Source organism: Limanda limanda, chromosome 14 (assembly GCF_963576545.1).
Source record: "Limanda limanda chromosome 14, fLimLim1.1, whole genome shotgun sequence".
Lineage (NCBI taxonomy): Eukaryota > Metazoa > Chordata > Actinopteri > Pleuronectiformes > Pleuronectidae > Limanda > Limanda limanda.
In genome coordinates this window covers 11,203,513-11,227,791 of record NC_083649.1, presented here as the reverse complement: position 1 = coordinate 11,227,791, position 24,279 = coordinate 11,203,513, and the positions used below count along the sequence as shown (strand labels likewise).

Here is a 24,279-nt window from a genome sequence, read left to right as displayed (position 1 = left end):
CTCTGGGGGAAGGTGGTGGACTTCAACACGGCGTTCAGCCACTGGAAGCTGAAGCCCCACGTTTCCATCCCCCCCCTGCAGCAGCTCACCGTCTGCCTCAGTCTGAAGTTTGAGGTAAAGACGGCGATGACGAGAGACATTTACTCTTCCGTCAGTTTTCTAAAGATAGATAGATAGATTACTTTATTCATCCCCGAAGGGAAATTAAGTCATCATAGCAGCCGGTATATTTGAATACAATAAAATACATTACAATAGAATAAAATAAAAAATATTGAGGTAGAAAGAATAAAAACAGAAACACAAGATAAATAGGTAGATAAGGTGCAGGGGCAAGATGATGGTAATAGTCCTGATGATATGATGGTAATGTTATTGTTAGACAGTATATAAAAATAGTACAGTATATATAGTATATAATATAACATAATATATATTTATATATGATAGTAATTATACCAATATAATAGCAGTATATAGTAATAATGGCAGCAACAGTATATATAATAATAAATAAATATAATAATAATAATATGTATAAATATGTGTATATAGACTTATATATACAAAGAATATATAAAATCAATTCATGAATCATGTTGTGTGTGTAATGAAATATATGTAGGTCCAGGTCACTTCAACATGGACCGCCTTCATGTACCGTCACCCCGACGTTCAGTATGCTGAGCTGGGCTTGGGGGGTCGGCCGGACCGTTTGGTGGTCTGGCTGTTTGGGAGAGAGTGGAAGAGTCCTCAGATAAAACTCAGTGTGTCTCAGTGGTATTCGCTGTGTCTCGCCTGGTCTCACACCAAAGACAAGCCTGCTCTTTACATCGATGGCCAAATGCTGGACATGACGGCAGGTGGGTTTTATTTGGTGTTGTAACATCTCATCTCGTTTCAACATTTTGTTTCAGGTTCTGTGCTAAGTTGAGTGCATCATACTCCCGTTCTCTCTTCTCCTCTCCCTCAGCTCACTCCAGCGACACCTGTCCCTCACCTCCTCCCTCCTGCCACGAACTGGCTCCCAATGGGACCCTCACTCTGGGTGTGTCGCACCTCCTGAACAATGGGATAATCCAGATCCTTCCGTTCACCGGCATGGTGGGAAAAGTGTCTCTGTTTCGACTGTGGCAGCGAGAGCGCAGCCAACAGGAGGTGACGTCTGTGAACTGTACAGACGGGGACGTGTTGAAGTGGGAGAGGGACAACTGGGACACTCTGATGGGACCAACGCTGTCCGACTCCAGCCTGCAGTGTGGTGAGAACGATACAGAATGTCCTCTACCATCTGGAAGTCAAACACAAATTAAATTAGCTTTACCACAGAAACAACATCTCCTCCCACAGTGTTTCTATGTCACTTAGTGGCAGATTCACTTCGGTGCAGTAAAAAAGTTTTAAAGTATTAACAGCTGCATTTTGCCCTGAGCTGTAGCATTAAACATTTACCATCCATCTTATTTGGATTTAAGTAGATAAGTAAATATAGAAGCCATTCACTGATCAATAATGGAAGCATTTAACTTAACCTCTTGGTTTTAATAAACTTACCTTTTAAGAACAACTGATTATGAAGTTTGCTTTGCTAAGCGAGGGAAAGGATCCTGAGCTATACAAGTTTTATATATTTATTCACGTCTGTAAAAGAGTCATATTTACAACTTAGAGAGGGAAATATATAAAATCAACTGAAAGTCAGTTTAGATCAAAACTAGAGGTACATCGATTTTTTACTTTTGAACCCATTTGAATACACAGCTCAGTATAAGGACATGTTCCTCATAGTTATATTGAAATATGACCAGGAGGAACAAGGCCTGGAAGAAGTGGCTCAACAATACATTTGTCTTTGTATCGACATTGATTCGTTGCAACTTTAACTTCTGCTTTTCCAGTTTTGTTTTACAGCAGAGCTCCATGTTTGAGTTTCCCAGAAGCCGCTGCTGTTTTCTTTAAATAAAAGAGAAATCATTAACTTAAATCAAAGGCAAAACTGGTTTATTTGTCATATGGTGCATTATTGCATTCTATGTTTTTCACGTTTACTTCACAGTGTCTTGTTCTCTTTGGTTGTTTGGCAGAGTGGTCTTGTTACGAAGTGAGACTGATGTTTGCTATCAACTGTTACGATGGGCTCAATACTGAGGTCTACACGGCCAGAGACATCGCACATCACTGGGTAAAAAACACACACAAAAACTACAAAGACATACACTAAGATAAAAATATAAAACAATAAAAAATTGACCAGAACATTATTATTCCTTTCACTTTGGAAAGGAAAGTTAGAGAATATGGGCCTGGTGCAGTTAATTATGAAAACAGTAGTGATATATATATATGTGTACTTTTTTTCAAGATGTGAAAACAGCAATAATAGAGTTTACAGCTACATTTACAGTTTTTTGCTAAATGTTAAGGTGTCATTATATGGACATTTTTGACAGTATAATACAATCCTAGAAATTAAGAACAAAACATGTTTCAATGCATATTAAACCTAGTACAATTAGAAACAATGTTTGATCATTTAAGAGGCTGTTGGTTTGGAAGTATTATTTTGACTTTGTTCACCGGCGGTAAATCTCTGTTTTCTGTTTATTGCCCTGCAGCTCAGAGACGTTCTGCCGGAGAGCATCTATTTACACAGAGTGTATGTGTTTGAAGTAAACAGGTAGGAGGAGCTTTGACTTTAAATAACACACAATTCGTATGAATGTCAACTGTATTTCATAGCAAATGACAGAGAAAGAAGGAACCGATGAGGCCATGAACAAGCCCTCATTGTCTCTGATCTCTCACACAGATCCAGCACAGAGGATGGACTTGTAAAAAAATCAGATGACAACATGCTGGTAAGGAAACACATCAGAGCCTGGCTGATAAATGAACACGGCCAATATTGATCAGCCAGTACCAGTAATACCAGAGTATTGCAGATGTAACTGTTTCAGTGTGTGTTGTCAATTCAGTAACAACTAAACTAATTCATCAACAGATACGTCAAAGTTAAGATTGTGCACCAGAGAACATCAGAGGGATTTAAATGCATCTTGATCACAATTCAACAATGCAATTTAAAGGATCTATATAAAAAATATTGACACGTGGTGCTCATGTCCATGTTTTAATTCTAGAAGTAAAAAAAGCAGTGCAGGGAAATAACATGTGTTTTGGTCTTCAGGTGCAGAAGATCCCCTTCAATATTACCAGCAAGAGGTAACGTGGTTCACTGCATTAGATCAGACACAGGATGCAAGATCAGTTTCAAGCTCAAAAGATGTTCTCTCAATATAATATATATCGACGAGCAAATGTAAAATCTAAATCATGTAAAACACATTTTTTTGTAGTTCATTCACACTTTTTTAGACTTAAATACATTTCCATATTTGGGCATGCTCTTCTGATCTGTAAAGAATAAATCAAAATCCGACTGTGATTCTACAGTGAGGCAGAGCAAGGTAAGAAATATATAAAGAAAATAAGAAATAAGACAATTACAAGTAAGAATAGAACAGAATAAAATAGATTAGAAATTGTTTTATTTTTGTTTTACTACAACATTAAATTACAATCCTAACAAATCAGCCAACAATTAAAGAGTGCAGGAAATTAACCAATATAAAAATATTATATAAAACAATATGTGCAGGTGTCACTTATGAAAACTGTGAGATGTCTCATTGTTGTTCTTACTTGGTTTGAGAAAAATAACCACCGCTATTGACCACCTTTAACCCTCTGTCCCCCCCCTGTAGGTTTAACTGTCTGGTTCATATAAGTGTGATTCCCAGCTTGGACGTGGCAGCTGTGCAAAATGAGATGTATGTGGATCTGCGGGTCCCCTACCAGCACCTCAGTGGTCTGCACGTGCAGGCTGAGGAGGACACCATACACACCACACCTGTTGGTAGGGCGGGGTTCTAACTGTGTGTGATGGCAGAAAAATTAATTTCTAGTTCACAACAGTATTTTTATCCTCTTTCCAGAAAAGTTCTCCACAGACACCACCATTCCCCCTGATGTGGTCCCAGTCGCCACCACCAGGGCTACGACCACAACAACAACTTTACCTCCGAACACCACACTTAAGACCACAACCACGCCACAGACCACCGGCACCAAAAGTACCTTGGCTAGTGCGGCCACTGAAGCCCTCGCCACAACAAGCCCGGCAATCATCTCCGGTCAATCTCCTCATCGACAGTCATATTCAAAACGTTGTGTGACGAATCCGTAAAACATGTTTATTTACCTTGTTTGTTTTGTGTCAAATCTTCTCTGCAGAGCTGTATTTTGACGTAAAGGTGAACGTGTCTATAACAGGAAACTGTGACGCCAAACAGATTCTTTCCACTTGGGTAAATGTCACAGTTCATCACATACTAATTATTTCTTACTAGATAAAAATGACTAGATAAACAGTATACTTTTTTTTTAATATGATACCTGTCATTACTCTATGGAATAAGTCCATCAATTCCAGACCTACGTCTGCCCCAGCGGGTTCACCTGCAGTTTCTGTGAAGTTTATTAAAAGCCTTCAACTTACAAAAAAAAAAAAAAAAAATTGAATACAATAAATACATAAATCTTGAGTTTCCCCCGACAAAAACAGGTGCTCTCTTACATAAAAATGTGTCTGACTCTTTACAGCTCGTCTCTTGTCTGCCTGACGACATGACAGTGCTCAACCTGCAGCTGCTCCCCAAAGCTCAAAGGTACCCTGGCAGCCACAGGATCATTGTCCACCTCTAGAAATATCAGAGATCTATATCTAAAAAACTTTGAATATACATTTTTGATGTTTCAGATATTATCCTGACCCACAGTCAAACCTCACTCCCTCTGATAGAGTAAGTCCACACTCTTCATTGTGACATGTCTTATATTTAACAACAAATTAATACTATTATTACAAGCACTGTAAAAACTGTAAGACTGACACTTTGGTTTTTTCCAACCATCAACTTATTAATATTTTCCAATTTCTATGCCACAGATTCAAACCTATTTAGTTTTTAAAAGCAGAAATGGAAAAGTTTTTCCTCCTGAAACCAAAGTCACTATTGTCGTTCTTTTTTCCTCAGATGTCCAAACGCAGAGTTTCCAGGTATGGATCATGAAGTTCTTCACCATTTCACTAAAATCTAATTTTAGCGAATATAACAGAATTATTACATGAGGTAGACACAATGTGCTCAACAGGCAAATTTGACGTTTTAAGGTCAAACGTGAAATATCTGGAAAACCTTTTCTGTGTTATTGTGTGGAATTTAATGTGTTTGTGTGTAAATTAATTATATTCTCTCTCACTGTCTGCAGAGAGAGTTGTGTTTTCCAGGTTCAGGTTATGATGTCGCCCTCAGACACACAGGAAATGGAGAAGCAGATACGAGACCTGCTGTTAATGCCTTATAACAATGGCTCCATCACTGTAGAGACCAAGGACGTAAAGATAAGCCGCATATGTGAGTGACAATTTACCAGTGATGGTATAAGTTCTGTTTAATTTAAATATATTCCAAACTCTATAGAAAAGAAAGAGGATAATTTTCTCCGTCTTCATCCCTTTCTCCATCTGTGGCGCTGCCTCAGTGATCTTGAAGTGCACTGCAGAAACCGTCCAGACTCTGAAAGGCGTGTTTGAGTGGCCGGCCACATCAGGAGGAGAGAATGCAACTCGGCCGTGCCCCAAAAACCTTCAGCACAACGCCACCCGGCACTGGTGAGAGCTCTGGCAGCTCTAAAAATGCTAATATATTTGCCTGGGAGGTGTTTGCTGTGTGTGAGGAAACAGTCAGAGGGAGTTGGTTAAAATGAACAATGCCCTGGTGGATTGAAACTAGTAGACAGGTGGTGTTAAGTGTTAGAAAATCTATTATTGAGCCAAAATACTTCATCACACAGTCACATTCTTATCTGGTCGGCAGAGATTTAACACATGAAGAAACACGGGCCGAGGTGAGTATTGATTACATCCGCTGGCACATATTCACACGCTGTGTTCAGGACTCTGTGTGTTGACTCACTGCGATGATGATTATTGATGGCTGCTCATCAGCCGGTGGAAGCTGTGCAGTAAAAGCATTAATCTGGAGGTTATTGACACTAATGAGAAGAGATGAGTGATAAATGATTCCTGGATCAAATACCTCACAGCTGTTCGTGTTTTTTTTTTATACAATGTCCGACTTATTTATCCTTTTTTAAGAAAGTAGCTGATGTATTTCCTCAGACAAAAAAGGTAGTAATGCAAAAGGCCCTATCCCCCCCGCCTGCTTGTGTGACAGTAAGCTGAGCCTCAGAACCCACTGGATCACCCCCGACCTGGAAGACTGTTCTCCAGTGGTGGAAACCATCCCTGATCTGGACCATGTCCAAGTCACCGTTGGTCAGTGTCTTATTCCTTAATTGTCATTGCAAGTTTCAAAATGTTGAATGAATGCATGTTTTAAAGATTAAAAAACATCCATAATGACATATTCATAATGCCCAAAAAACAAAGTGTGCAAAATCTATTGTGAGAAAAATTAATTGGACGCTATAAGCCTTACACCAATAAACCAGTATCTGCGTTTAATTTAGCTGATATGTACCAGTATGAAAACTTCCCTGAATTAAAAATGCAGAAAATATGTGAATTTATATTTACATTTCTCTTATATTTACTTTCTTAATTCCAGTTCAATACAATAGGTTGTGATAGTGTTCTCTCTGTATTCATAGAATAAAACAAAAAATGTTCATGGTTAAACTGTAAAATATTAAGCCTGAGTTACTTTTCTGAAGGGTTTGAAAGCAGCAACTTAAGAATCATCGCCAATTTTTTATATTTTATATCAATATACTAGAAATGTTTTACTCTCCAATATCGGAATCATCATCGCCCTTAACAATCCCCACCATACGAGCTCTAATTCAGGACAGATGTGTAATCCATCAGTATATATCTCCAGATCTACAAGTTCCCAAGTTGTATCATTTACCTCCAGACAATTCCCTGGACGTGGTGGAGATGATCAAGGATTTACTCCGCGACCACTCCACCCTCAGCTACCAGGAGCTGGTCACAGTCCTCAACAAGCTGGAGGACATAGTGAACCTGAGCGTGGTGACAACATGTCTCGGCCAAGCTCTGATCAACATCATCTCTGACATACTGGAGTCTGACAGCGACCTGCTTCCTTTCACCAACACGTAAGAAAGGGAAACAAAAGCACAACCTGAGGAACCTGCTCGACTTTTCCAGTTTGACCTCCTGTTCACTGACCTCGTCCCTGTCGTCCTCTGCAGGATCCTGAACATCACAGAGGCGGTGGGAGACAAGATGGTGGGCTACGCGGGCTTCTACACACTGGCCGCTCCAGCCATCGCCATCTCAGTGGTGGACGTAGATCCTGACCAGTTCGGCACTTTGACCTTCGGGGTGTTGTCGGATCGCATAGGGTCAACGCCTGAGGTCGGTAAATAAACAACAGATTTCAGAAATCTGTCAGGTTACACAAAAGCAGCGTGCTCATATATTTATTTTAAGTGAATATGGCAACTAAGACAATACAATCTTTTCATTCTTCCTGGCATTGGAAATTAGCCACTAGTTATATCTTTAATGTTTTTACACTTAAATCAATTTAGTTTGAGAAAACAAACAGAGTTTATATTAGCATTTAGAGAAGACACAATTTTAGGGTTGCAAGTGATGATTATTACTAAATTATTGTTATTATACCTGCTGATTATATTAAATGTACAATCGAATATAACAAACGAATTCTGCATTTTCTGTTATTTTAAAGTCTATAATAAGTAAGCATGAAGAATTTGTGGGATTTTTGCATGAAAAAAAGGCATAAACTAAGAAATGACTATCTCAAAATCAGCTGATATGTGGATACATCTGGTAGTCTGTCTTTAATAACTTGCACAATTCAAGTACATGGAAATATTCTGGATGTCTTATTTGAGACACATTTGTTTGATATATTGAAACTTTAAGATCTGAATGAGACTCTGACATCTAAGTTTGCGTAATGTTCGACCTTCCACTGACTACAGGCTCCTCAATAGGATTCAACAAATAATACTATATATTCAGCAGATGTTTATCAACCTAAAATTGGCAGAAGATCATAAGTCTTATTATATTTAAACTTTCTAACATTCAAACTCGTGTCACACAGTGTCTGCAGCAACGGAGTCTTGAGATGTAAAGAGTTAATAAAGTTTTCTTGTTGTAGATTTTTATCAACAGGTGTCCCTCTAGCAGCACGGTGGCCTTCATCTCCCTGCCGCCGGTCCTGCAGCACAGTTTCCCACAAGGTGACCAGAACCATAGCCCACCGCGAGTCCAGTTTCAGTTCTACGGTTTACCCATGCTCTTCAAGGTACAAGTCCTATTCCGAGATACCACATGTGCTGCATTTCAACAAAAAGCACTTCTTTATAAATACCTTCAAGCCTCCTGTTACTTTCAGAGCAGCGAAAAGGATCGGACCCTCAACTCCTTTGTGGTGTCGGCCAGCGTGACCAACACCAGCTCCCCCATCAAAGACCTGGATGAAGAAGTCCGAGTCACGCTCCATCATCTTATACCCACAACAGTAGGATCAGCTGACCTTTGAAAATACGAAATGTGGTCGATCACTGAGCAGAGCTACAGCTTCTCACGTTTCTGCCGATAAATGAACAACCAAAGCATTTCCTTTTTATCCGTTTACAGGTTCACGACGACGTAAAGTGCGTTTACTGGAACTTCAATAAAAACGGTGGGTGTAAATCATTTTTCTCACATTTTAATAGATGCTGTTGGAGGGCGTGATTCTAAATCTTTGTCTCGTTGCCTAGACGGACACGGAGGCTGGGACGATTACGGCTGCAGAAAATACAACAGCAGCTCCGAATACACAACGTGTCTGTGTGATCATCTCACACACTTCGGAGTACTCCTGGTACAAACTATATAACCACTGTATTTACTGTTTCCTGGAGAGTAAACCTGCATTTAAACCTCTTGGTAACAGTGAGTCTGGTTGTAAAGGACAAATTGAAGTAGTAAAAGCAATTCACCAGCAGAGGGCGTTCAAAGCACAATAAATTAAATGAAAACCTATGAAGCAAAGTGCGACAAATTCACTTAATCTTTAACTGGACTATAGTAGTTCCTGGCCCTCTTTTATATTTTCTCTCCCTGTCTTCACAAATTTTAAAGACACAATAATTCAAATTTAAGCATAATGCCAGTACAATGAATCAATAATGGTTGATTATTAATTGTCATGTGATGATAATTTATCTTTTGAGCCTGTTCAGCACTTGAGTCGACTGTGGTTGTTTTGTATGTGATTTTCAAATAACTTCAGCTCCATACACTATAGGGAATTTTTGTGTTCTGCCTCCCTGTATCTAATCAATGCTTGATTTATCAAAATTAAGCAAACAGGTAAATAACAATCATAGAGCCTCCGTACAATGAGGATCTCTCATACACTGTGACCTCACAACACGCATTTTTGGACACAAGTCAACAATAAGTCATGCACTTGGGAACTTGAACATTAGTTTATGTGCTCCAGAGCCTCAAACTATAATATAAAATAAACTGTAATAAAACGTTATTAGACAACATTAGAGCTGTCTGGCACAGAGGGATACAATCTCTCTCTAGACACAAGCAATATTCGTTTGTGAATTTAATAGATTTTTTGTTGGGATTTATTAACAATAGGGGAAATATAGCATCACTAAACCTTTCCTTGGAGCTATGTTGTCACTCATTTGTACACTGTTGTTTTCGGGAGCAGTTCATTTTAGATTTATGTGTTTCACTGAGAGATAGGAAAGATCTTTATGCTGGTTTGTGCTTGAGCGTAGTGACAGGAGCAGTTGCTTTTATTACACCACTTGCAAAGTGGGTTGTCGTTGGATAGTTATTGGTGGCACGTTGGGAAATAAGTAAAAACCCACTCATGCTAAATGTGTGTAGGATGTCTCTCGGACTCCACTGGACCCGGCTAACGAGCAGATCCTGACCATTATCACCTATGTCGGCTGTGGAGTCTCATCGCTGTTCTTGGGGATCACTGTTCTCACCTACACAGTTTTTGAGTAAGTGTCCAACTGATAATCTGCTGGTGGGATGCTGCACAGTTCACACTATATATTCCTCTCCTAGAATTTATTATCATTTCAACTCCTTATACACATATTAACATAGGAACTCGATGCCGGAGGCGTTTGCTGGCCTCCCACACCCCCCCCAAGATAGCTGCAAACCTATGAAACTGCATTTTATAGATGCTTTCCACTTGTCATACACCGACAGTGTCGACTTCACTGACTGGACTTAGGAAAAATACAGGATTAATGTTGTGTTCATGACTTATTTCTGCAGCCATTAAAAAATCTGTTATTGCAGGTTTAATTAGGTACAAACTGTTGTGGCTAATATATGATTATCTCTATTTTACACTGTCTGGGTTTTACCTTTCATGGTCCGCCTGTGTTTCTGCCTCAGGAAGCTTCGTCGAGACTACCCATCTCAGATCCTTATCAACCTCTGCCTGGCGCTGCTGGGCTTGAACCTGGTGTTCCTGGTCAACTCCTGGTTGTCCTCTTGGGGTCTGCGTGCCCTCTGTGTCACTGCAGCCGCCGCGCTGCACTACTTCCTCCTGGCCTCATTCACCTGGATGGGGTTAGAAGCCGTCAACATGTACTTCGCCCTCGTCAAAGTCTTCAACGTCTACGTGCCCTCGTACATCCTCAAGTTCTGTGCCGTGGGATGGGGTGAGTTGTGGGATCAGCTGTTTGTACTTTTGATGCTAAGTGAAAGCAGATAATTGTAATGGATATGGTTCCTCAGGCTGTGATGTTGTACACTCTTCCTCCAGGGCTTCCTATGGTGATCTGCATCCTGGTGCTCGTCCTGAACAGAGAGGCCTACGGCAGTCAGCTCTACACCGACACTCAGCCCAGATTAGACATACTAGACCAATCTGACGACTTGTGAGTAATTCATTTACAATCATCCACTTTCAATGTCTCAAATCCTCTTTGAAACACAAGGGCTTCAATCAGATTTTAAAATTGAATAACCTTCTGCACTGGTTGGTATTGCAGAGTGAAATTAAAAACTTCACTTACTTTGGTGACTTTTTCCGGTTTAATAAAACTACAATGTTTTAATGTTTTGAGGATGGAGCAGGTGTAACTTTAAGATATTTTATATTAAAAATGTAGAAAAAACATATCTGACCTAAATTACTGTTAGATTTAAGTATTAGACTTCAAAGTCTTACATGTTAGGACAGAAACATTGAGCTCACAGACAACTACACGTGTTGCTTTACTACATATGAGGCTATGTTACTTGTTATTATTCATTTAATTTTGTCAAGCGTCATGCAATTTATGGTTCAAGCAAATACCCAATAATAATCCAAAAGCAATTAACCCTTTTAAACGCTATCTTTTTCAGCATATTTAGTTTTTTTTTAATTACATTTGATGTTGAGTCTTGGTGATTTTTTCCCCTTAGATAGAAGCCACGTGTAAGTGTAAAGTTCCCTGGCTGTTATTTTTATTTCTGCAGAAGTCATCTTTACATGTCTTATTAATCCGTTTTCCCACTCGACCCTTGGGTCTTCAGCTGTTGGCTGCAGGACAATGTGACATTTTACGTGTCCGTGGTCGCCTTCGCAGTGCTGATCTTTCTCTTCAACACTGCGGTAAAATAACTTTTCTTCAGTTCATATATAGGTTTATAAAATTGAAACACTGAATGCATGACATTCTCATACATTTGTATCAGTTGGACACTTAATTCTTCCACTTTAAAAGAATGTATTATCATGAACTTTAATATTAAAATAGATCAGGCTTTGTAGCTTATGTAGCCTGGAATCTACAACCTTATCTGACATCCCTTGTTTTTAAACCCATCCATGATCATTTCTCTGTAATTTATCTCCTCTAAAACATTTATTTTTTCATTGTTTAGGTTTTTGTGGTGGTTTTGATCCAGATCCGCCACATGCGAGCCAACAGCCCGGCTGGGATCCGCAGTGGGCTGATGCACGACCTGAAGGGAGTCGCCAGTCTCACCTTGTTGCTCGGACTCACGTGGACAATTGGCTTTGGTACCTGGGGGCCGGCCAGAATAGTTATGCTGTACCTGTTCTCTGGACTCAACACCCTGCAAGGTCCAGTTACTGAAAGCTGAGAGGGAACAGGCCTTGAAACTGATTAGTTCTTAAGTGGCGTTTTCTAGATTTTGCAATTGCATTAGCCTGACACTAGGTCTGTATATAAAGATAGATGATACAACAGCTCTCCAAAATGAAGGCAAAGCACTTGATCATCCCCTAGTGGTTGGCTGCAGTATAGGTCATAGACCCTGCCTTGTCAATTTTATTGGATTGATAAAAGTAAAAGGCAAATTACACATCAAATACATTTCCCCCAAAGATGGTTTCTGCCATTTTAGGTCGTTCTTATCACGCTGATGTTTGTGCAACTGTAAAATTTTCTGTTAAGATTTGGGGTGAAAATGTTTGACAGCTGAGACGGACGATTGGTCGGTTAGGGTCATCAGTGCAACACCATCACTGCAGGATGGATACTGGGAGGAAGTGGAGCTGAGTTGTCCATCTTTATATTCAGTCCAACCCGGACACCAGCGGCTGCCTCAGGGTGTTTATGCAAGTCTGTCAGGTGGAGTGCCAGAGTCTGACTTCTTGTCAAACCATTCACTCTTTATCCACATCAGGGTTTGGCACAACTATGACACAGTTATTATGATAATGTCCGACCTCACAGACGTAGACCTCCTCATGAACAGTAGGCCTGACAGGAAACAGGAAAATTGGTCAAATTAGATTACATGAGCAAATCTTAGCTTTCTCCTGCTGCTTCCCTTCGTGCATGAGGCCCATTGTGAGTGCTCCTGTGTGTTTATTTACTGAGTCGAGGTTTGTTAACCACTCATGCATTTTTCCTGAATATCCCACTTCACATTCACTGTTCAAAAGAACTCAGGATGAAAAAGGAATCACACACAAGCTCAGTGATGCAACTCTTTCACAACTGTCTCTGGTACTTTTATGTTTTATCTGATGCAACCAAACCCCTCCACTGTTTACCTTCTTCAAGGGCAAATCAACATTATCTGCCGAAGGAGAAGAACTGAGCCATCCACCAGGAATTAAATCTAGTCCAGCACAATTTATGTCTTCCCTTTTGTTTATATTCCAGGACTTTTCATCTTCTTCTTCCACTGTCTGATGAAGGAGAACGTCAGGAAACAGTGGAGGATTCACCTCTGCTTCGGACGCTTTCGACTGGAGGAGTGTTCCGGTACGACAGCCACACACAGCGTTATGCAACATTCCCAACCAGAACATGCATCTGATCAATTAACTGGCACTATCGGAAGATTCAGTAATGAACAGCAGCTTTCACTCTGTTGTGTCGTTGGGGTCAACTAGCGAGGGAAACGCTGAGTTTGATTTGTGTTACTTGCATTTTTGCCATCCAGAGTGGAGCCACTCGGCCTCGGCTGGAGTTGTGGCCAAACCCAACTCAAATCCTCCGAGAGCATCGGTGCCGTCGGTCCACTCAGTCAAGTCCAGCTCCACGGAAAGCACGTCCGCTTCCTCCGACTCCAGCCAGAGGGACTCGTCCTGCAAGAGGCCGAATCTAGGTGAGATAAGCAGCACACAATCCTCTATAAATCCATAACCATGAGTCTGTCAACACTATCATTTCAGTTAATGAAAAAAAAAGAAGATAATCCACGATTAATTAAAAGTTCAACGATAATGAAAATTTAAGACGGACGGAACAAAAGCAAGGAAGGATCGTGAAATGTGTTTTGAGAAATAACAAGCAAAGGTTTCAGCTTCAATTATCATCCTTAATGAGTTCTTCAAAAACCATTTTCTGTGACATATTCTTCTCATGACATTATACTCGTTATCAACTCCTTAATCCTCATCTATTGTGAGACAATTAAAGCTGCAATTAAAAGGTATAATTCATCCTATTGTGATTCAGCCTCCTTGTGAGAAGATCACAGATGTAGTCAGACATCAGTCCCTCAGCTGCGAGTCACAGTGAATGTCACTGCATACATTAATGGGAACGCACCAACGTCGAATAATTACACAAAAGCCTTTGTAATTAATCCAGTTCAAACAAAACTGACATTATATAACTGCCATTTCTTACAGGTTTACCTCACTATCTCTGATAGCTAACCTTTCATTTAACCCAGAGGATATGTGAGAGGATAAATGAAATATAGCAGCTCCAATTATTCAGATATTTAATTACCTTTCAGGCCTTTTTGTGAATTCCCTGATTCTTCCTCGAGCCCAGAGAAGCCCGGCTCGGGCAGGAGGCCCCGCTGCTCAGAGGGAGATGAACCCGAAACCTGGCTGGAGGAATCACCTGCTCGACCAGCAAGAGCAAAGATGAATCACACATTTACACGTCGACATGCAAATTACTGCAACTACCAAAAAAACCCCAGCAGCTTAAACTCAGAGATGTGTAATCAGTGTAGATACATTTTGCCAAAAAGCACCATTGCATTCCACCTTCATTGGATCATTTTACAATACTATTCTACAGTTTTTTTTGTTTTTTGCTAAATATTATAAAAGAGCCTATAATTATGAAGACATGAGTGGTTGCATCAATTCCAAGGAGGAGTTGGTTGCCAAGCAACTGGTGAGTGGAGCCATGGTGACAATGAACCCAGTCTGGAAGAAAAAAAATAAAAACACACCAAATTTGGAATTCAAGATGACGCGAATCTCCCTGTGTTCCTTCCTCTATTGTACTACGTATTCACATTAAACTAAATAACTATGCTACAATCATACAGCAATTTGATGAAATGATTGTAATGCCATTTTTGTGAATTGTGTGTGTGAGTTTACTCTGTCCAAGTCTCTGTGATAAACATGTAATGGTCTAAAATTTGTCATTTTGTAATTTATGTTCATTCAGAAGATTGAACTTTGAACTTATCTGTGGTTCTTCAGCTGCGTATTTGAAATCCTGACCCACATTAAATCCTCACAAAAAAAAATTATTCACTAAATTGTAAAACACAAAATATTTACCTTTTCATAATGGCCTCGTTCAGCACCTTAACACAACTTGCTGTGTTGTTGACCTTTTGGCTACACAACGACACGGTGAAAATGTCGCTCAGTCCTGTTTGACAGGGACGAGGACAATGTTTCCTGAAGCTTTAGCCCAGAAGCTGCATGTTTCCACCCACAACTCATTCAAACGGACTACTTCACTGTGGTGCGGTAAGGTCCAGTTTATTTTTCACACCTACACAAACAGAAAACAACACCAACGCTATACATGCAAATAAATATCAAATTACTTTAAAGGATGTTTTGTTCACAGAACAACATTGAACAAAATCTCAAAAGGAACTTGGACAAACTTTTACATGGCAATTTTCTGGAAGAAGAAAGAAAGAAAAAAAAAAAAGAGTTCAAGCATGAAAGCAATCCACCAACTCTTTTGAATTCAACGGACCTACGTTGATGTTTACAAACTGTTGCTTGACCAGAAGTTTGACCGTCTGGTAGACTTCAGCTTCCACCTATAAGAGAGCGAACAAGCCATTAACAACTGCAGGAAGCACTGCAAGTTCACCACGGTCTGATGAGCTCTATGTGATAATGTAAAGCCGACACACACCTTGACGCTGTGGTAGGTGGGAAGCTCCAGCAGATAGCTGTGCCCGCTCAGCTCTGCAACTCGGAGGAAGTAATTGTAGAAGGCTCTCTTGCAGAGTCTGCTGGAAAAGCCAGGCCCACTAATAAAGGGAGAGCTGGGAAATAAGAAAAATATGAATCACGATAGTTGCGAGGGTCTTGGTGGATCACCCTTTGAGTATTAACACGCAAGAAACTGTAAATATAAATGTGGGTTTATTTCTCCACTGCTCTCAGTGATGTTAGGTCCTTTTATGTACTTGTTCTAAATAATGATTCCACATCCAATGCTATTGAGGCTTAGCTGTGCTGAACATAAAAATGATCTTGGCTTTGTAATAGTAAAACTAAAAATCAGGTACATCAGGATTTCCCTAAGACTTTGCTATTGCTGCAAACGCACTCCCCACGGTGAACCCTGGTAAGGGGCCCTGGGGAGTGGAGTAGTGGTGTGACAAAAACAGTTCTATAGGTAAAGACTAAGTCTAAGGGTGTTATTAAGTGTAACAGCAGACAGAAGCTGGCATTAGCAGATGGCTGTCCAGGGTGACCGATGTCCAAATATTTCATGGTCTGTTATTTAATCACTACACCTTCTCCACCACCAGTTTCCAAATCCTACTCAAAACATCCTTTATTAATTTTTATTACCAACATATTTTCCACATTAATAATTATTTTTAGTGGTATTCAAGAGAGGTGGGTGCAAGCCACATTTTTAGCAAACTATTCATTGCTTCATAGTTGAAAAAACAAAGCTGAAAGAAGTGAGGAATAATTGGACGACTGCTTCTAACCTCACTTAATTAAACAAGTTTCATGCTCTAATGTTTTTCTGTAGGTGTTCTTGCGCCGCTTCTCATCTATTTTCCCTTTACACGCTACAAAACCTCAAACTGACACTTTAACCCACAGTGTCGCTTAAAAAAAAGAACAGGTGAGGCTGCAGGACAGAGGCTGAAATGTGCAGCTGTGAGCGCCGAGCAGGATCTCTATTCTATTTTTGGCTGTAATCTCCACTCAAGGACAACACATCCTCCAGTGAGATCTGCATCTGTGTCACACTCTAGTGACTGGACATCAGGGGTTGTCTGCAGCTCCAAAGCCAAGAGATGGCAAGAGCTGGAGACCTCACTGATCTGACAAACAAAGTGCAGCGGGCTCTGCAAGCACTTCTGCGGTATCCGTGGATCTGGCTAAAGGAGTGTGGATGAGGTAAGGTACAGTCAGGTCAAGACTCTATGCAAGGGGACAACAGGACATTACACTGGTCCTACATTTTAGATGCAGACAACTTCCTGCACATGTTATCCACTTCCTAAGGTAACCATCTTCTAAATGACATGCACTTTTCTGAAAGACGGTGTGCAGATGTACTCTATGAAAGATCTACAACTTACCCATCAACAATGTAGCCCTTGCTACTGTCCAGAACTTCAATATCCTTGTCGCCAAGGCACCAGTTGATGCTGAGGTTCTGTGAGGAGGTCACACCAGGCCCCACGTAGTCGCCACAGAGGCAGACCATCTTGTGTTTCTTGTAGGATGGCGGAAGAAACTCTTCCCATCCATCACCATCCACGTCGGTGACATCAGACCCCTCGACATTAACGAGCTTCTGGCCCCCTTAAATCAACACAAATTTCAGTTTTTTTCCTTAAATATTTAAGGGGTTTACATGGACACAGGTGATAGACATTAACTCAATCTGAACAACAATTAGTAAACTGTCGATAGTTGAGTTACGTTTAAGGCAACCTTTAGTTAACTTTATTACAATTGGATTTAAAGGGAGAGCTAAGACACTATTTAGCCATTTTTTGAATTAGACGAAAAGATGGAAACCACTCATGTCTGTCCACATGTTTAACGAAGTTGTAACATCTACCAGATTTCGTGGCTTGGAGCAGGAACCTGCGTCAAGATGTACACTTTAATAAGCCAACTCTTAAGGCAAGAAAGAAAATAAAAATTATTCCAAAAATGCTGATCAATAGCTTTGAGGCTTTTTACCTAGCACCATGCTGGTGATGTAGAGTGGCTGAATGAAGTGGCTCAGTAATGCACCCTGAACCCCAGTGAAAGACCAGCGACACAGCTTGTCACTACCGGACATGCAGCAGACTTTAGCTCCCCAGAAACTCGGTTCAAGGTAGGCTATAGGGACCAGCTGGCCCTTGGCGTGATACAGCAGCTTCATTGCTGTCCAAGAGTGTTTCACAGAGCCCCTGAGCAGAACATGACATTGTATATTATAAGTTTATAAGATCCATTTACTCTTTCGGCCAAGGTAAACATATACCATGACGATAGGAATGAATACATCAAAAACACAATTTAATGTACAGTTCTTATCAATTAAAGTAAGTTCTGTACTTGAAGCAAAAGTCCTTAGCGGATCCTTCAGGACACTGATTGGTGTAGAGGTGCAGGCTGATCTTGGGTTTGAGCTGAAGCTGATGGCTTTCTGCACTGCTATCAAAAATACACTTCTCCTTGGCATTTGGATCAGCATCAAAGAAGAGCAGAAGCTGTTTGTACAGAAACCTGAGCACAAATCCCAACTTGAGCCACACCAGCATTTCCAAGAAAGTCAGCCTACTTTAATATGTAAGGTAAACACATGTCATGACTTCATCATTAATATCAATGACAAAAATGCATCACAAATTTATTAGCAGTTAATGTTAAGATTTCATAAATTAGAAATTGGGCATTTCCTGTTCCAGCAATTCAAAGATTCAGTCAGGTTTACGGCGCTTGCACACGTTCAATTTGAAATAAAACAATGAAATACTACTTTTGACTGTATAACGACTTTAAATAAGGTAAATAATTCATATTGGGAGTTTGTACCTTAGGAGAGCCCGCCTGGCGATGATGATGGCGTTGCAGTCATGGACCATCGTCCCATTGTAGCGAAGCTGCTGGTTGCAGCCTGAACCTCCATCCCCCAATGCCACCACCTTGTAATGCTCACAGAGTTGACCTGAAGTATCCAACACTTCTGTAGAAGAGACATAACTATTTCACATTCAGTGTTTCATTACCTTTTGCCTTTAGTTCATATTTGAGATGCGACATGGAGACGTGTGAAGGGCATTTAACTCAGGTGAGGTGAGCAACAGAAACAAGCAGTGACATGTCGAACAAAAGTCTGGATTGAACATAGCAGACCTACAAGCAAGCAAGAGTGAAATATCATTTATATGCTATCCTCATCCGTCTCCACTCAAACTGCCCTCTGACTGAAAACTCACAATGAATCAGGGTTTCTTGAATAACAAGAGAGAAATTAACTGTCTGCAGCTTCATATGAAAGAAAATAGCTGTCTTAACGTGTGATATCCCACAATTGACCATGAAATGTCTTTTTTTCATGCTTGGAAAGATTCATGATGAGCACTAGAATGCAAAATGATCATGTCTAGCCGTTTAAAATGCTACTGCGATAACGACCTCTCCTTGGTACGGGCTCTGTTTGTGAATTTCTAGACACTAAAAGATTTAGTCTTTTGTTCTCTATTGCAGTGCAGAGATACGGGGATTATGGATTAAAAAAAGGTGTACAATGAGCTTACCCCTTATCAAAACAAATGCCGCCATGTTGCTCTTGGAGTCGTGGAATTCAGGAAACATCTTCAGGAGGCTGTCAAACTTCTCACTACTTATTGCTGCCATGTGTTTCTTGTGCCACTCACTCTGCCAGACTGTAAGAAAAGCAGTGGGGAGTTTTTTCTACTTTGGTGTGACCAGGACAGAGTAGAGTTACTAGTCCAGATGACAGTGTTTGACTGTGGCTTTGAGGTAAGAGCGAGCAGTTCTTCAATCAGCTTCAGTAGCAGCAGACAGTTGAACAGGCAGGGTTTGTGTGAAAGATTGGTAAAACCAGAACTTCTACAGTACTACGTTGATACAAATTCATGATGTTTGAAGCAATGGCGATTCACATATCCAGACTAGAATGAGATATTGAATGCTGATATCTACTGCACCTTCAGGCTTTGTGCTATTGTCTTCAATCTCTAAGTCCTTGATCTGGTCGTGGATGTTCTCTTCATCCAGGGTTATGCTTTCACCAGGTGACACACCAGGGAGAGAGAAGACGGTTGCCTCATCATCTGAGTCTTCATCCTTAAAACACAACAAATAAACGTGTTAATTTAAAGCGTGTGAAGACACAGCCCATGGAAACATACTGTTGGGAGCTGAGAAATGATGGGCTGTGTAATCTGAGACTGAGAATGTATTTCTGTTGTTCGCAGCTCAGATGACAAGGTGGGTGGCTGCAGATGGTTTTCAAGCCCTCCAGGAATGGCATCATAAACGTGTACTGTGCCAGTAATCTGCCGTTAATCATCACAGATGTTGAGAGATTTCACTTTGATTTGATGTCATCTCATTTATCTTTAAATCATCACAGGTTTTGAGTGAAGGACACCTTCTGTGTAGAGCACACAATTACATACGCTATATGTTTATTAGGTTTTCATCCTCAAACATCAGCTACTGGAGATGACAAGCTGACAGAGTGACAGCTGCTGTCAGACTGTCATTTTTAAAATCTAATTTGTAGTTGAAAGTCTCAGGGAAGCAAAAACATCCATCCATCAATAATCTATAGTGCTTATACTTTGAGGGTGGCAGGGGGCTGGAGCTTATCCCTCCTGACATATGGTGAGAGGTGGGGATACACCCCGGACAGGTCGCCAGAGTATCACAGGGCTGACATACAGAGACAAACAACCATTCCCACCTAGACACACACCTACGGGTAATTTAGACAATCCAATTAACCTAACCTGCATGACTTTGGACTGTAGGAGGAAGCTGGAGAACCCGGAGAAGACGCAGGCATGGGGGGACACATGCAAACTCTATACAGAAAGGCCCTGGACATTAAACAATAACCCCTTCCCTTTGTTGGATATAAAACAGCAAATAAAGTTGTGGAAATTCACTCTTTCCATTTATTTACCTCATCTCCCAACTGGAGGTCAAAGGAAACAAGTTTATCTTTGGGTTTGGGGGCGGAAGTCCTCTCCATTCTGAGTCTGTCACTTCCTTTAGAAAGTAGCACCTCTTCCGCTTGGTCATGGTCTTCAGAGGCGTGTGCATCTTTCTGAGGGCTCAATTATCACAACATCACCACCGTAGCTCAACATTAAATAAGATGTCAAATTAAACATTCAAGCATTTCTAATCAAGAGTGGCTGCAACATTTCCCCACACATTTGGAAAGAACGTCTAGATGAAAAGTGCCCAGTAGAAAGTAGGGCTGCAACTAACGACTATTCTGATAGTCGATTAGTCACCGATTATTGAAACGATTAATCGACTAATCGGATTATGAATGACACAAATTCTCAATTGCTCTTATTTAGCAAGCAGCTTTTAAATTTAGCTTGAGGTTGTTCGAGGCATGTGATGACTGAAAATAAAGGCAATAAATATTGATACTTCATTAAAAAAAAATGTCTTTTAATAAACTTTGTTTCATATAAGGGTACTGTTGACACAAAAGCAAAGACAAATCAAGTTTTTGTCCATTTAAAAGCAAGGACAGGCAAAGTGCTAATAAAACAAATAAATTAAAAATCAAGTATTCATTTTTCCTGTTAACAAAAATGACAGGGAAAGTAACAGCAATAAAAACATCAACAAACGAAACTACAGTCTTCTTCTGACTAACTAATTGTGATTAAAACAAGACGTTTGTCAGGCAATAGGATAACATAACGCTTTTAAACTCGTTAATAAAAAGTTTAAACCATATTTTTTTAATGGATGCTAGAATCCTGCGCGCAGATATATACGTGTATATATAACATCTGACAGAGGCGGGTCCGCATCGTCTCCGTTACGAAGTCACACGTGCCTCCTCCTCCTCACATGCGCGTGTCCTGCTTCCATGGAGAGCAGGTCCGCCGCACAAATACTGCAGGTAGATTTTCTCGGGCCATGTTAAGAGTGTAGTTCTCCCGAACTTTTTACTTTCTGGTGCGCGACTGCGCGCGGCAGCGGACGCCGACATTGGTCCATGTTTCGTCGCTATTGCACATGCGCGACTTTCAGAGATAGGAAGGAAGCGAGATGGCTCACTCCTCAGGTACTTCCATCAGCACCTCCGGTAAAACGACGTTTAGTTCCGCTGCGCGGCACGAGAAACACGTGCTATGACGTCACCAACGAATCATCGACGGGTAAATTCGTCGGCGACTATTTTGGTCATCGATTTTTGTCGACGACGTCGACTAATCGTTGCACCCCTAGTAGAAAGCGAGCATATGGTTTTTAGGTTGAGACTCTGGAGCATGGCACTCTTCAGAGGCTCAACAGCCAATTAATCATTGTCTGTACCTGAAACCAAACACATGAAGGTTGTCACAACCAAATGAGCCACTGGGATGTCCACAGTCCTGGAACTGTGGGTGCACTCATTAATGAGTTCCAGTAACTGACAGTGTGAGGACGGACTCGCTCTGAAACCTCAGTAACAAGCAGTTTTTATTGAAACAATAAAAGACAACTCCTGTTAAAAGAGCAGCTACTGCTTGGTTTTATTGGCCTGAGCTTTATAGTGCACTGCTAATGATTTTTCGCTGAAGTGACACCGATAATGTTTAAGTCTGTACCATTGGGAGAGAGGATAGTGACAGTTCATTTGAAATGTTTGAAGAAAGGATTAGAAGGTCCCCGCTGTGATGTGCTGAACAATTTCTTTCGATTATGAGACCAGGAGGGTTCAAGGAACACATTTCTTATCCAAATGTACAATTATCGTTAAGCTGGTTGTTTTTGCAGAGATACTGTAAACGGCATTCAACAAATTGTTCATGTTACCTCAGCTGAGAAGCACCGCTGTAAACTGGTAGATCAAACTGGGAGCTTGACTGAACGACTGGCTGAGACTGAAACCTGGCAGCAACTCTTCTTGGCCTGGAATTAAATGCTTCTCGGTCCTCCATGATCTTCAAGCAACCTGTAGATAAATGAATGATAACATAATGGTGGTGGTTTATTTTTCATTGTGTCAATAAAATCCACTGTTCAATACTATCCCATTTTTAAGAGTCACTTAAATTTCAGGTGGCCAAACAAACACACAAATGATTAGGATGGGAAAAGTAATCACATGTATTATCTGGCAATCCTAACAGGTCAGACATCAAACAGGATGAGTATCACGTTGTAGAATGAAACATATTTAGGAGGCTTAAATTAAATATTGACATTATCCAAAAAAAATATATACAATTTAATAAAATAATGTCAATTGAAATGTCTTTTTAAAAATGTTCCCCAAAATTGTGGAAATATCTCACATATTGAGGTCAGCATTACTTTCTTTTAAATCTCTTAATGCATTTAAATAATGTCTAAAATTTACTTTTAATGTGATTTAAATTTAGTAACTTCTGCTTTAAGGACTAATAATAGGAATTTCTAATTATTTGCTAAGAAAAACGCCTTATAAGTAAAGTTGTTATAAGAGTATTAATTATAGACAGTTTGAGAGGAAAAAATACATTTAAAAATGTCATCTTGCATACGCAGTATTATTTCATCTAAGGCCAAATGATTAAACCATTAAAACGAAGACAAGTGACTCATTAGCAAAACCAAACATTAATTGTAGTCCCACACTTTGACCTGGTTGCCACTGAACACAACACCTGTTGCTAACCCCCAGAGTGACTCAGCTAATGGAGGCTAACCAATTAACACTTGCTAACACTTGCTAACACCTGATTCCTCGGTGCCAGGACTCATACAAGAGTGAACAGATAAATGAAACACGTCAGCAAACTAATGTCCACCTGGCTTATGGACGTTTCACCGTTAAAACACTAAAGAAAGCTTTGCTAATGCTACTTTAGTTAGCAGCTTCCTTTTCTAAGCTAACGTTAGCATGTTGTTGCTAGCACAGAAAACAGTGTCCAGAGCAGTTCCTCGGGGGAAAAACAAAACGCTGAACCGTTTCCCTGCGACTCGAGTTTGAGGTGAAACAGTTTTTAACTTTGAACAAATAAATGGCAGCTTCATGGAGTTTAAAAGTTTACCTTCAGTGTCTGGACCATATACAGTCTATGGTCTGGACCTCCTTCCACCCTGGAGAACAGGAGGTGGTGGTGACGTCACTGTGGTGTCCTGCAGCTGCCTGAACCCACAGCCACACAGAGCAGGTGTATATAGATGGTAAAGATGTGTAATATTCATATGCTGGTGCAAATTGTGTATTTATTATTAAAAACATGTGCCCTTAAGTCAAAATTGCTGAACATTTTTTTTTTCTTCATATCAGTCGATGTCAATAATCATCACGATAAATGTTGCATCCGTATTTCTTTCAGGTGTAGATAATATTTTTGCTCCTGGGTGGTTATTAAATGTTTCTCTATGGACACAGAATGACATTGATTTTACAGATCTGAGGTAGATCGATTACAAGTTTTACCACCTTGAGCAGAGCATAAACAATATATTGATATATATTGATCCTTTTGTTAAATCCCTGTTATATTCTTAT

At 40.3% G+C, this 24,279-nt stretch overlaps 1 protein-coding gene and 1 long non-coding RNA gene across 7 annotated transcripts; both read right to left on the bottom strand.

Annotated features, from left to right (window-relative positions):
- Nucleotides 1-493: 493 nt before the first annotated feature.
- Nucleotides 494-10,684, bottom strand: LOC133019348 (uncharacterized). The gene is made up of 4 exons (XR_009682873.1): nucleotides 10,492-10,684; nucleotides 8,460-8,624; nucleotides 7,280-7,463; nucleotides 494-1,291 (listed from the first exon to the last, which is right to left on the bottom strand). It is a non-coding gene; the product is annotated as an uncharacterized LOC133019348 (long non-coding RNA).
- A 2,846-nt stretch (nucleotides 10,685-13,530) lies between these two features.
- On the bottom strand, nucleotides 13,531-23,865 carry adad2 (adenosine deaminase domain containing 2). Of its 6 annotated transcripts, XR_009682870.1 has the most exons (14): nucleotides 23,813-23,865; nucleotides 22,593-22,731; nucleotides 20,728-20,878; nucleotides 19,745-19,883; nucleotides 19,331-19,459; nucleotides 18,606-18,756; nucleotides 18,126-18,296; nucleotides 17,763-17,977; nucleotides 17,150-17,375; nucleotides 15,733-15,865; nucleotides 15,568-15,634; nucleotides 15,135-15,354; nucleotides 14,338-14,768; nucleotides 13,531-13,701 (listed from the first exon to the last, which is right to left on the bottom strand). XR_009682870.1 is itself a non-coding variant. In XM_061085786.1 (12 exons), exons 2-12 carry the CDS (start codon nucleotides 22,715-22,717, stop codon nucleotides 15,349-15,351), a joined length of 1,509 nt encoding a protein of 502 aa, XP_060941769.1. In that variant the 5' UTR covers nucleotides 22,718-22,731; nucleotides 23,813-23,865; the 3' UTR covers nucleotides 15,293-15,348. The 6 variants fall into 6 exon arrangements, 1 of the variants encoding a protein (XP_060941769.1); XR_009682868.1 differs by having other exon boundaries at nucleotides 15,135-15,634; XR_009682869.1 differs by having other exon boundaries at nucleotides 13,531-13,685; nucleotides 15,135-15,634.
- Nucleotides 23,866-24,279: the final 414 nt, after the last annotated feature.